Source organism: Vigna radiata, chromosome 8 (genome assembly GCF_000741045.1).
Source record: "Vigna radiata var. radiata cultivar VC1973A chromosome 8, Vradiata_ver6, whole genome shotgun sequence".
Taxonomy (NCBI): Eukaryota; Viridiplantae; Streptophyta; class Magnoliopsida; order Fabales; family Fabaceae; genus Vigna; species Vigna radiata.
The window spans coordinates 4,010,817-4,024,893 of NC_028358.1; the positions used below are offsets into that span (position 1 = coordinate 4,010,817).

The following is a 14,077-nucleotide window of genomic DNA, read 5'->3' on the forward strand; positions in this document are numbered from 1 at the left end:
CTCATTGTTTACTATAATTTTAAATATGAAAGTTGACATTTTTTTATTTTTTTAAGACTATAATGATGTTCAATTATAACTTAAATTAATTTAATTTTTTCTCTAATTACATAAATTAACATTATTTTATCTTAATACCTTTATAATACTATTTTCTAATTTATGGTTAATATTAGTGAAATATATAAACATATTTATTGTATTTGTATTGTTGTAAGTAGGAGGGTTGAATTAATCTATTTTAATGATATGCAACTCACTTAATTTACCATCCTAAGATAGATAAAACTAGGTTACACAATCTTTTGTTCATCAAAATGTAAATTAAGTTAAATTGTCTCATTTTTAACTCATCAAAGTTGATTTACTTTTGACACCTCTAATTGAAATCAACCACTCTTATCTTTTTTACGAGCTTATGAAAAGTCTCAAGTTTGAAGACTTTAGTCATCAATAATTTATAATCTAATCTTAATTAGGTTCAATAATTTATAATCTAATTCAATAATTTATATTCTAATCTTAGGTTCCATAGCGCACGACTTTTCAATATTGTGATCTATTATATATATTTGATCATGATTTATTGATGTTGAATTTTCTAATGTTTTTTTCAAATAACTCGAGTGGTTTCAAAATTGATCATTCAATTCGGAGGGGACTGATTTATAATAATATCATGAATCCATTTGATATAAAATATATCAATGTGAAATAATCTCACTTAATAAAAAAATTATCGAATTTAAGTTTCATATTAAATAAAAAAAACTTAAATAACACATAAAAATAAAATAAAAATTATATATCTATTTTTATTTTAAGATTTTGGATTAAATTTAGTATATAACTTTTTAATCTTTTATGAATTTTTAATAGTTGACCGATATTAATGTTACCAGTATATATAATTTTTTAATCTTTTTTTTTTCACTAATAACATATTCAACTTTTTTTCCACGAAAACTAGAAATAAGTACCTTATTTCATACTTTAACTTTTCAATTAATCTATTTTTTTAAAAATAATAATTAAAATGCTTAATTTCTTAATCACATAATGTATTAGAAAAAGGATCATAAGAAGTAGTTTTGTTGTTATAGTAACCAGATGAAAGACGTGTTTTTAACTTATTTTCTTTTGGAATTAAATTTAATACATCGGATAGTTGAGTAAGAGTAAAATATCTGAATTGGGAGGTTAAATTAATAATATTGTTATTTAATATTTATTTACTTGTTTTTACAGGATTTACTAATACAAATATCAGAAGCAGAGTTGAAATATCTAGTGAGAAAAAAAAAAGATAATATTTAGTGTTGGAAAATTTTCGGAGGCTAAGAACAAAAATTCTTGTCGATTTAATAACAGAAGGAGCCAAAATTTTTGCAGCGAAAGGATTTGGTTGGAGTGCGTGTGTTGCACGCTCCAGTAACCAGAAAACATAAGAGAAAGCGCTCCAACTGTTTTAAGTCGCTTATGCAGTTTGTATGGTCTCAAAGAGCCCAATGGCTGCTACCAAGATAGGACTCGGACTTGGTCCCGTCCCGACTCACCGAGTCACCTCCGTCGCCGCTCCTTCATCCGCCGCATTCTCCCCGCCGCCACAGCACCGCCTCTTTCTCCTCAACTCGCGGCGGGCCCTCAGACCCCGCTCTTTCCCCCAACCCCTTCGAGTAGCAGCCGCCGCCGCCTCCTCCTCCTCCGTCGCTGCGCCAGGTTTTTCCTCGCCGCGACTACTACTACTTTGCGTGAATGTGGCCGTATTCTCACGGCGGCGAATTCAATGCGATTTGTCTTTAATTTTGTTTTTTTTGTTGTTTTGCTTTTTCAATTAAGCTTTGCTTTGGAGATTTTCTGAGAAAACGAGGTTTTGTTGTGTTTCGAATTGTGAGTTGGTTTTGGAGGATTGGTGTTGAAGCATGAGAGCGAGTATTGATGGTGGTGCTAGTGTGGGGGGTAAGTCTGCATTGCTAATGTTTTTTTGAGTGGCAGCTGTGTAGTTAGGATTGGGGTTTAAGCTGTGACATTTGATTGGAATTGAGCACAAAGGTGAGGAAAACGTGTGGTGAGAATTGGGTGTTGGAAAATATGGTGGGTGGTAGGTACGGGGTTAGATAAATCGTATTTCATTCGTGAGAACAGGCATTTGAGACGGAAGGCTGTTTTGCAATTCTAGAGCGAACAGCTTGAATTGTGTGGTTGTTGAATGGGTGTCGTGTGTCGTGGTTTGTCTTTGTGAGGTTTGATTACAGTCTCAGTTAGTCATTTAGACTAGTCAATAAGGGCATCATCATCTTCATCATTATCATTTAGACTAGTCAATAAGGTTTTTGTTTTAAGCTTTAACAATTGATATAAGGTAAGGGAAACAGTTTCATGACATTCGGTGATAGAAAAGATGGTGGGATGTAGCCACGGGCTTGATAATTTGTATTTAATTTTCGAGAACGAGTGTTTGAGATGGAGGCATCAAACACTTGGAGTTTGGAAGGTAGTTTTGGCATTTTATAGCGAAAAGCTTGCATTGTGTGTGATTGTTAATTATTTGTTCTGGCTTCTCTTGGTGGTGATTGATTAATCTCACTTAGTCATGTAGACTACTGAATAAACGCATTCTCATCATCATCATTGTTACTAATATTTTTGGTTATTTCCTTGAGTCAATTGTTGTATGCATTGACAATGTCTAGGTTTACCAACCATTATGTATGGAAAATTTGTTAACTTTTACTATAGATGTTTTATGGTCATAACTTTATTGTTTGAAAATGTAAAAAACTTACATTGACGATGCATGTTAAAACTTTGATTAGCCCAGTTCTCTCGGCCCAAAGCTAGTGCCGACCTTTCTGGCAGTTGTTGCTTTAATGACTGTAGAAGTTTAATGTCTTCCCTAATTGTAGTAACGTTGGCTTTTTACTTACCGAGAATGTTATTGTTGGATTTTCCTTGAGTTTGTGCTTATTTTATGACAATGTAATTCTCTTGTATAGTCTTTCTTTTGTTATTGATAGACGTGAAAAGTTGATCGTGGCATCCTTTTTCTTCTCACAGGAAAAGGAGTTGAGAATGTGGTAATTATAGGTTCCGGCCCCGCAGGATACACAGCAGCAATATATGCAGCACGTGCCAATTTGAAACCTGTGGTGTTTGAGGGGTACCAAGTTGGTGGTGTCCCTGGGGGACAATTAATGACTACAACTGAAGTGGAGAACTTTCCAGGATTTCCTGATGGCATCAGTGGACCTGATCTGATGGACAGGTGTTAAAACTACTTTGTAATTGATTTTACTCACCTGGCATTGGAATTCTCACATTTTCTGCTTATCCAGGATGCGACGGCAAGCTGAACGTTGGGGTGCAGAATTGCATCAGGAAGATGTTGAAGCTATTGATGTGAAAAGTAGTCCTTTCACTGTCCAAAGTAGTGAACGTAAGGTGATATATTCACTAGCAGCAAGCTGATTTACAATTTAATGATTGCGTAGACATATTGATATTCCCAAAGCTTCAAGGTCTTATCTTTATTTTTATTGATTTTCTTAATCCACCTAGTGATGCTTTTCTTGTTTGGAATTAAATTTATGCAAATTCTTGTACATATTTGGTAAAAGCTTTTATTTTGAAATTAATATAGGAAGTATATTTCCTTTGTAATGTGGGTCCTGGCTTGATCGTCACTCAATTTACGGTGGATATGCTGAAATTATTGCCATTACTTGTGACACTGATTTACTTTTATTCTGTCTTCTGACACCGATATGTATGTTTAATTTTATTATCTTTTTGGTTATGTTTATTGTGAAGAAAAGCAGTTGTAGTCACATCAGGTTTTCTTGATTGTATCATAATTCAGGTTAAGAGCCATACTGTCATTTTTGCTACTGGAGCTACTGCAAAACGACTCAGGCTACCTCGAGAAGATGAATTTTGGAGCCGAGGAATTAGTGCTTGCGCAATTTGTGACGGAGCATCTCCTCTCTTCAAAGGTCAAGTTCTCGCTGTCATTGGAGGGGGGGATACTGCTACAGAAGAAGCATTATACTTGACAAAATATGCTCGCCATGTCCATTTACTTGTACGTCGGGACCAACTGAGGGCTTCCAAAGCTATGCAAGATAGGTGTGTCTGATTAAAATTTGTCGTTTCTTACTTGTGAATATAGTCTGAGTGTATCATGAACAATCTATAAACTGAACTTGGTAATTACCTACTTATATAAACTTCATTTTGTATAACTTCAGCTCTCTCTCTCTCTCTCCCCCACACAGTCGCTCACACTACTCCTGTGGGAAAGATAGAGTCTTATACAATCTTTGTTAGATCTTTCTTTTAATCTTATTGTCTGTAGTGGGTTCTCTGTTGCTGAACCTTTATATATGTATTATTATGTACAATATGCTCTTTATTTGTTACCTCATGCTTGATTGAGGTTATGCAACTTATAAATTATACTTTTAGGTTCCTATTTTGTTTACTTGCCATACACATGGTGATAATTTCTTTTATCTCTAAGTGAATTTTTAGCATTCTCTATTTCAATGCTTTATATGTGGGCCTTTTGTTAGCCAAGTTCAAGCTTCTTTTGACCCAGTTGCAAAATATATCCTAGATTAAGGTTTTGCTTGTACCTCTTTATGGTGTATATGAAAACTATATTATCCTAAGGACATAGAACATTTGATCTTAATTATTCCCAGTCATGGGAAACCACAGTTCCTCACTCTTCATATCCAAGTAAAGACGTAAGCAAAGATGTTACTTGATCACGATCGCGTTCTTGCAAAATGCATCATTGGATAATAAGCATATGTTCTTTGATAATATTTGTCATTATCTCTGTAGTTCCTTTAGACTTGAAAAATAATTGTATCATGTTATACATTTTTTCATTTTGGGAATAAAATGTTTTACATTTATGGCTAAATATTAGAATTATATTAAATTTCTTTTCAAAATCATAGTTCCGTAGTGGTTTTGAAATTATGCTATGAGTTTATAGATCTTCATTCTAGCATGATGTATTTTGTGAAAAAAGAGTTTACTTTTGTTTTGCACATGGTAATTTTTTTTTGTGTGGTCTATGACACAGTCAAGGTTTCTAAGCTGAGCCCAAAGATATTACATAGTGGAAACATTCTTATAAAAATATTTTTCTCTGGTGGTCTATAAGTGAATGCTTGTCTTAAAGAAGAGACTAAATAGAACCTGGTTTTGGGCATTCTCTACTAGACTATAGATACTCAAGAAGTTGCTTAACACTGTTAAAATTTTTATAAGACAAAAAAATGGAATTTGTATCATCTATCTCTGTTTTCTTTGTGATGGTGAATTATCCACTAATAAAAATTTTGTATGTGAGTTTTCAACTACCTGAATGTTTGTTTAACAGGTTGATTATCACGAATGTTTCAGAGTGTATGACAATCCCAATGTCACCGTGCACTTCGATACAGAGGCAGTGGACCTTGTAAGCAACACCAAAGGACAGATGTCTGGCATTTTAATACGGAAGGTTGACACCGGGGAGGAATCTGTGCTTGAGGCAAAAGGGCTGTTTTATGGCATAGGCCATTCACCAAATACACAATTGTTGAAAGGCCAAGTCGAACTTGACCACTCTGGCTATGTACAAGTTGAGGAGGGTACTGCAAAAACTTCAGTTGACGGTGTATTTGCTGCTGGAGATGTGCAGGTATCCTATCCTATTGAGTGCATTCTGCTTATGTAGTTGATTGTTCTAACATATTAGAATCAACAATACATTGCCTAAAATAATTTATGACTTGATATATTATAGTATACCGTTTTAACAGTCTATAACATAGCACAATAGCATCATTTTTTCTCTGTGTTTGTCGAGAAGTTCTACATCGTCTGGCAAACCCACTTAATGTGCTGAGGCAGCGTTTGATATGTCATTTTATGGGGACAGGATTTTGACTCTTTTTCTTCTTAATTTAAGTATGATGCTGTAGTACATAAACTGAACATATGTTTGACTAAGCAAATTTACCGGAAATTTTATTGATTGAATATATCTTGTGATTCAATTTTTTACCTTTTGTATGAAAAAAAATGCAGTAAAGTAACTGTCCTAAGTATATTTATAAAATTCTTTCTTATTCTTATAGGACCATGAATGGAGGCAAGCTATAACTGCTGCTGGTTCTGGATGCATTGCAGCTTTATCAGTTGAGAGATATCTTGTGAGCAAAGATCTTCTTGTAGAGTTCCATCAGGTATTTTACTTCAAAGAACTCCTATTTTATTCTCACTCACTGTTCCTTTTCCGCATAAACAACACTGTAGACTAAGTCTACAAATCACGTTACCAATTTAATATATCTTTATTATTCTAGTCTTAATTATACATTCTACAGAAGCATATGCAATTTTGGCAAGATTTGTATGACAAGCTTATATGTTCTATAATTTGGATAACTTTACATGACTTAATAAAGACCGTGTATCTAATTGTTATTGGATAATGAAGTTAGCCATAGAATTTTCTTTACTCTAAGTCCTTTAAATTTATGTTATAGAAAAGGGCAAGAAGTGAAATACAGTAAAAGAATTTTTATTGATTAAACAATCGCGGAATTGATAACAAGGTGACACCGAACGGATATCAATAACATTGTTGAGCAGAGCTGAACTTTCTCTCCCTCCCATGTCTTTATAATCATGAGACGTGGATTTTCTCCTTTCCAAAACAATCAACACCCTCCTATTTTTCTCTTGAACTGCATTGTAACTACTCTCTCTCTCTGTACAGTACTCAACTAAGGGCTTATTTGTTATACACCCTGAATCAAGTACTCTTACAGTGACATTATAGTTCAGATTAATCTGGGCACATCCCAGTTAACTCAACTGCACAATATTAATTTTATCAAAATCAATTTTACACAATTTAAAACAAAGAGGCCCTAAGCTGTTCCTATAGTTATTCTGCTATTTCTATTAATAACAGATGTTTCCATTAATAGGATCTTTTAGCTCTAATTCTGCTCACTTCCTCATTCTTTGTAATGGATACTCTTCATAATCCATATTGTGAAGGTTTGCTAATATTTTGTGGGAAGTGATAATATAGTTCTCAGTTGACTTTTGAACTCAATTACACGGGATTATTTTTGTTGACCAATCTTGCGGGCTTCTCTCGTTTCATCGGCATGCACTTAACTTCTATTTTAATGACATCGTGAGGTGTGAAGTAGGTACTGTTTTCTTGTTGAACATTTATTCCGAGGAACATAATAAAGCTGAGCTGCATTATCCGTTCTATTTTTTTTATCATTACACAAAACACGTTTGGTATTGGAAAACCTATCTATGAATAATTTACTCAAATATTTTAACTGAATCTGGCTGGAGTAGGAAAGACTCTAGTTTTTCTTTAATCATTACATAAAACACGTTTGGTATCTGGAAAGCTATCTATGAATTATTTACTCTAAAATATTTTACCTGAATATGATCCAAGCAAGTAGAGAAAGGCTCTGGTTATTGGTGATGGACCTGGTTACGGAAGCCATTTACCACCTACCCTTAATTTTATGAACAGGTTTTCCCTAGTAGCTTGTCATCTATTTCTCTTTGGGATATTTGCACAGTTAGGACATATCTTGGGAGAAAGTATGAAGAAATGAAATACCGAACTACTATATGTATCTAGTCATATTAAATATTTCTTCTTTTGCTAAAGTTAAGTTATATTGCTTTAGCCATCATAAAACTGGTGCTAGTTAAGACTATATATTAATTCTTAATTACTAATGTAAGGAAAACAGACTTTACATTAAACCAGTTGATTCGTGGAACTGAATTCAATGTGAATCTCAACCTTCCAATTTAATTACCTGTAACAGCCCAAAACTGAAGAGGTTAAGAAGGAACTAACAGAAAGGGACGTTCAAGAGGGCTTTGACGTCACACTTACAAAGCATAAGGGACAGGTATGTGTTTCCTAATCAGATGCTGATGTTGATAGGATTAAGTCTTATTATTTGTGACTTCCGCACTATAATATGTTGTTTGCCTTGTGATTTCCTCTTTACAGTATGCTCTACGAAAATTGTACCATGAAAGTCCAAGGCTTATATGTGTATTATATACATCACCAACGTGTGGTCCATGTAGGACACTGAAGCCAATCCTTAGTAAGGTATGTGAAAAAGGGAGGATTTAAAATTATATCATAATCCTGAAGTTAGATTTCATAATACTTGTTGGTATTTTCATCTTGTGACACTACGAATGAGTACACAATTTTATCTTCTGTTATTACCAAACCTTAAAAGAAAAGAAAGAAAGCAAAGTCAACTATGCATGATGTTTTAACAGGTATGCACTGTCACACTGTTAAACTTGAAGGAAGAGAGAAACATTGAGCTGAATCTGTGTGTTTCTAAGACAACATGAGTGCTTTATTTGTATTGATTGAGAAAAAGGAATCAATACAATAAATAGAGGAGATTTGATTTCCTCTAATAATAAGTATATGGTACAGGAAGAAATAAAGAAGTTTTTGATAATACATATATAATCTAGATATTCCTAGTTATATAGGATCAATTCCTCATTCTTATAATCTGCAATTTTGTTAATTCGAGATGTCCTAATTGAGCATATATAAGCAGTGGAGAGACCATTGATTCACATACAGATGATGTTAGAGGTAGTAAATGTCATGTGACTCACATCCAACATCAATCCTCCGACTTGATGTCCGATCTTGCAAGGTAAAACTGTTTTTAATGAAGGTAAGAAGAATATCATGGGGTTGGGTCAATTAGGTAAAAGACAATAAATTAAAAGGGCAATTAGGGACATAAAGAATTTAGTCAAAAGTAAGGAATGAGAAAGGTTGGAATACCAATTTTGCAAGCTTGTGTTTATGAACCATTGGAAGCAGTTATAAAAGGCAAATTGTTCGATTTAGTAAAAGAAGAGAAAAGATAACGATTACCAAATATGTCAGCAGTTGCATCTGAATCAATAACCCAAGGACCAAGAGGTGATAGAGTGACAAGTTGAAGAATTACTAGTGTGTGCTACAAAACAAGTTGTACTAGCGGATTGGTCACCATTTGATTTAGTCTTCAACTTCTTGTTGGAGATGTATAAGCCAGGAACTCACAACAACTAGTGTCTCAACAATGGAAGTGGAACATTTAGATCCATCCATTTTCTCAATATTGACATTATGGTTAGAAACGACGGGAGAATCTATTTTGGAGGTTGATTTGGTGTTTTGGTGTTTTTGATCCGGTAAGTCGGACCAATTCGTTAAGTTTCTTAAGCGTAAGAAACCACTCTATAGATCATATATTAGGATTAAACACTCAAAACTGACAATTCAACATAAGTTCACATAACATTAATGAAAAACGTAATTAAGGGAACATTCAACAGCATCCAAGGGAAATAAATCCCTTTATACAGGATAAACGCTGTCCAGACTTAAGAAAATACAACACACCCACTAGGAGGAACCATTTCCTCCTTAAGGCTTTGTTCACTTGGAGGGGAGGAATTGGGAAAGAGTGAGTGGATGGTTTTGAGGGGATTTGGGGATAAATTTTTTGTTATTTATTTGAGTGGATTTGGAAGTAATTGAGAGTGAATTTGGAAGTAAAATTTGTGAGAATTAATGTAGAATTTGATTTATGTGACACAAAAAAAATTGTTTAATTGGTAGAAATTAAAGATTACCAAAATGTTCCTAGTTATCAAAGTATTATAAAATGATAATTGTTAATGTTATATTTAATTGTAAAAATGTTTATAAAAAGTAAAAAATTAAAATTAATTATTAAAGTAAATTTAAAAAATATAAAAAAAATTATAAATTAGTAAAATATTTTTTTTTTAAAATTTAATATTTTTTGTAAAATAATTTACTATCAAGTTATAATTTGATTTGTTTTTGAAGTAAGATTGATTCAAAATTTTCCAATACAACTCCAATGCAATGCCAAGTAGCTTCCAGACACCAATTAGACGAAACAGATTTTAATTGTGTTAAATTTTAAAATTTAAAACTATATTTAACCTATAAATAAATCACCAATTAGACAAAACAGATTTTAGTTTTGTGTTAAATTTTAAAATTTAAAACTATATTTAACCTATAAATTTATCTTATTTGATTTATAATATTATATATATATATATATATATATATATATATATATATATATATATATATATATATATATATATATATATATCAGGATTTGGATTGATTGTGTAATGAAAGAAAGTTGAAGAAATATAGATGGGACATCTTCTCTCCTGGCATGAGAAGGAAGAAGAAATTCTACGAAGGGCAAACGTGAGAAATTCCTTCAATTCACCCCAAATCATCTCATATGAGGAAGTGATACAAAAATCCGGTATCTCGCAAATCCACGTTATTCCGTCTTCGCAAATCCTCGAAAGTAAACATTACCCATCTCTCAGATCAGTTTTCCTTTTCCTTCTAAGCAGTATAATCTTCTAAACAGTATAATCTTCGAAAGTGAATGCAGTGTAAAAGATAACCCTTACTAAACTTAATAACTATCTCTAACCACCCCTAAACGGCCCTAAACTGCCCAACCACTGTTAACTGTTATGAAACTTCTGATTTTGAACCCTCTTCCTAACATACACCTTAAAGGTCTTATCACACTGTTAAACTCTAGGGAAGAGAGAAATATTGAGCTGAAACCGTGAATCTATGAGCCAAGACATACGCTTTATTTATATTGAGAAAAATGAATCAATACAATAAATAGAGGAGATTTGATATCCTCTAATAACAAAGATATGACACAGGAATAAATAAAAATGTTCCTAATAATACATATATAATCTAGATATTTTTTATTATATAGGATCATCTCCTTATTCTTATGTTTATAACTATAAGATCAACTCCTTATTTATATGACTGTAGCACACTGTTATATTTTTATATTTTAATACTAGAAACACTGTAGAAGAGAAAAAAAGAAAGAACCACTATTTTAACAAACAAAATATCTTAGAAGATGCCAAGGAACATATAACCCAATTCGCAAAGGTTAAAATAAAAGATGAACATGAACTAAGCAAAGTCCACCGACTCTTTGAACGTCAAATAGTATCACACGAACTTTAATACCTGATATTCACAGTGAAACACATCACGTCATAACTTTTATGTTAAGATGGAGATTAGATCACTTGAGAAAAATAATAGAGAGAAAATATATTTTAGAAAGCTTGTACAAGACTCTCTTAGGTTCTCATATTTATATATACAGAAAAAGTAAGAGATTTGAGATACAAAAATAAGAGAGAAAAGAGTAGAAAACATTTAAACGCACCTCTAAGACCCTAGATATAGATAGGTATAATTCAAATTAACTTTCAAATAAAGCTTGTTTTAAACCTATTTTTAGCACTCCCCTTCTAGCTGAAATGTATCAAGTTTGGAACAACTAAATTCAACGTGACACCCTCTCAAGGATTTTGTTAATGCATATGGAAGTTGATCATTAGATCTGACAAACTTGATATAAATTGCCTTGGTCAACAACTTTTCTCAAATAAAATGAAAGACAATTTTTGTGTTTGGTCCTTTCATGAAACATAGATTGGAAACAATGTGGAGAATTGCTTGATTATTGCAATACATCTTGATTTGCTGAACCTCAAAATTTTAGTTATGGAGGAACTGTTTTACTCAAAGTTCATAAATGAGAGATGCCAGAGCCCTATATTCAACTTCAATAGTCCATAATGAAACTTCATTTTGTTTCATGCTTTTCCAAGAAATAATATTTCCTCTGGTGAAGACACAATATCTTGTATTAGAAGCTCTGTCCATAAGAGATCTTGCCTAATTAGCATTACAATTCTCAAAGATTTGGCTATTCTCTATATCTTCATATAATAGACATTGTCTTGGAGCCTTTAGATGTATCTTAGACCACAAAGGACAACATTCCTATGATCAATGAACTGGTTGACAATACCAACTACAAAAAAAGTCTTCTGCATCCTTCTGGGTCAGAGAAAGATTCATCCTCCTCTCGTTAATATTTTGTTTGGGTCCATAAAACTATCCACTAGTCTATAGTCAATCATACCCTCTTTTAGGATACCTAGAGCATATTTCCTTTGAAAATTGTCAATTCCTTCCTTTGATTGGGCTACCTTGATGCCTAAAATGTATTTGAGATATTTAAGATCCTTGGTCTGAAAATGATTGTACAAGTATTTCTTTAGCTAATAGATTTAGGAGCTTCATTTCGTATAATGACTATATATTATTAACATACATTATTAAGTAAATACATTTTCCAAGGGAAGTATTACAATAAAATATCAAATGATTTGTTTCATAGTGTTTCAGCGCAAAGATTTGAACAATGTGACTAAATTTTCCCAATCATGTAAGTGGAGATTGCTTGAGACCATAGAAACACAATTTACAAAACAAATTAGACTCCTCCTAAGTAACAAACATAAGAGGTTGTTCGGTGTAGGGGTAATTTGGTCATCTTACAATTTCATTTATTAAAGCAATTTTTTTATCATCTATGTCAATCAAATCACTCACAAACTTTCTTCTCATTTCTCTACATTTCTCATCATCATCATCTTTTCCTTAATCCAAACAATCTCACATTCACCTCTCTTCTCAAATCCATCCTTTTCCATTTCCTCAAACCCATCCTTCAATCTAAACAAAGCATAATGAAATTTAAAGATTTTTGAGCTGTATCTGTCTCTACTTATCCTTCAATCTACCACGATTTAATGAAATTTTGACCATTTAGGTAAATAATTATGATTGAGCTCGTTAGATAGGGAATTCCAACGCGAATATGAACCGGCCTCAGTAACTTGATTGGTCTTTTGTTCTGGGTAGTTTGGGTCTGTCAAGGTTTCTGTTTGAACTAGGCCAATATGATGTTATTTTAACAGTGTTTTTCCCTTGTCAGCCTGCTAAATTGCACGGACAATTATATCAGTGAACCAATAAACTAAATAAGGCTACTTTTAGTTCGTCTGCTTGTGAAAAAGGTTCCATGCACTTTGTCGAAATTATTGCATAATAATATGTATTTGCATACAATAATGCCGTGTTAAAAATCAACTTATTGTGTGCTCAACCTGAGAGCAGCCAGATTATATTAGATACTGTCAATATTGATATATAAAAAGAATGCATTAATACTGATCTCATGGCAAAGGAACTAAATAAAACTATTTTTTGTTCCATATATTTCACAATTTATTTTCGATCGTAAATTGAAGACTGATTTTCTTAATGTTTTTGTAAATCTCCTTTTACAGGTTATTGATGAATTTGATGAGAATGTACATTATGTTGAAATTGATATAGAGGAAGATCCAGAGATAGCAGAGGCAGCTGGAATAATGGGCACTCCATGTGTGCAATATTTTAAAAATAAGGAGATGCTCAAGTTAGTAATATTTGATTTTATTTTCTCTTACTCTATCATGCATCATCTATACTATAAATATATTGTTTGATATCATGGCATCCCACTATATAAACATCAACTTTTTCTATCACTTATGGGTACTAATTATTTTGCAGAACTGTCTCTGGAGTCAAAATGAAGAGAGAATACAGAGAATTTATTGAAGCAAACAAGTAGAAGTATTTATAAACACCTGAGGATGATACTCAGATTCTGTGATTCAATTTTGTTTTCCATTTGAAAACAGCTGAATAGCGCTGTCAATTTTGACAACTATTCCTTGAACCAACTAAATTTCATAGATTGTACATGTAGAGTTACCAATCACTATTATTGTTTTGTTTGTTCAATATTATCATTTTCATATTTTAGTTCAGCAAGCCTCAACTACGAGCTGAAACTAATGCTATTTACTATTATTTTTTTAATTGATTAGTTTTTGTTAAAAGTAATGTAATCTATCATGCACTTGAATTTTTGTGTTTGTCACTATAGTCTTCAACTTAAATAATAATATATACAGCTGGAATGGGATATATATATATATAATAGAGTATCTTTAGATCAAGATTTTATTTTAGAAT

At 32.4% G+C, this 14,077-nt stretch overlaps 1 protein-coding gene across 1 annotated transcript; it reads left to right on the top strand.

The window, feature by feature from the left end:
* Positions 1-1,400: 1,400 nt before the first annotated feature.
* LOC106772297 (thioredoxin reductase NTRC) lies at positions 1,401-13,873 on the top strand. The gene is made up of 10 exons (XM_014658616.2): positions 1,401-1,719; positions 3,058-3,265; positions 3,336-3,441; positions 3,860-4,125; positions 5,419-5,698; positions 6,138-6,245; positions 7,878-7,964; positions 8,069-8,173; positions 13,342-13,472; positions 13,610-13,873. Exons 1-10 carry the CDS (start codon positions 1,491-1,493, stop codon positions 13,668-13,670), a joined length of 1,581 nt encoding a protein of 526 aa, XP_014514102.1. The 5' UTR covers positions 1,401-1,490; the 3' UTR covers positions 13,671-13,873.
* Positions 13,874-14,077: the final 204 nt, after the last annotated feature.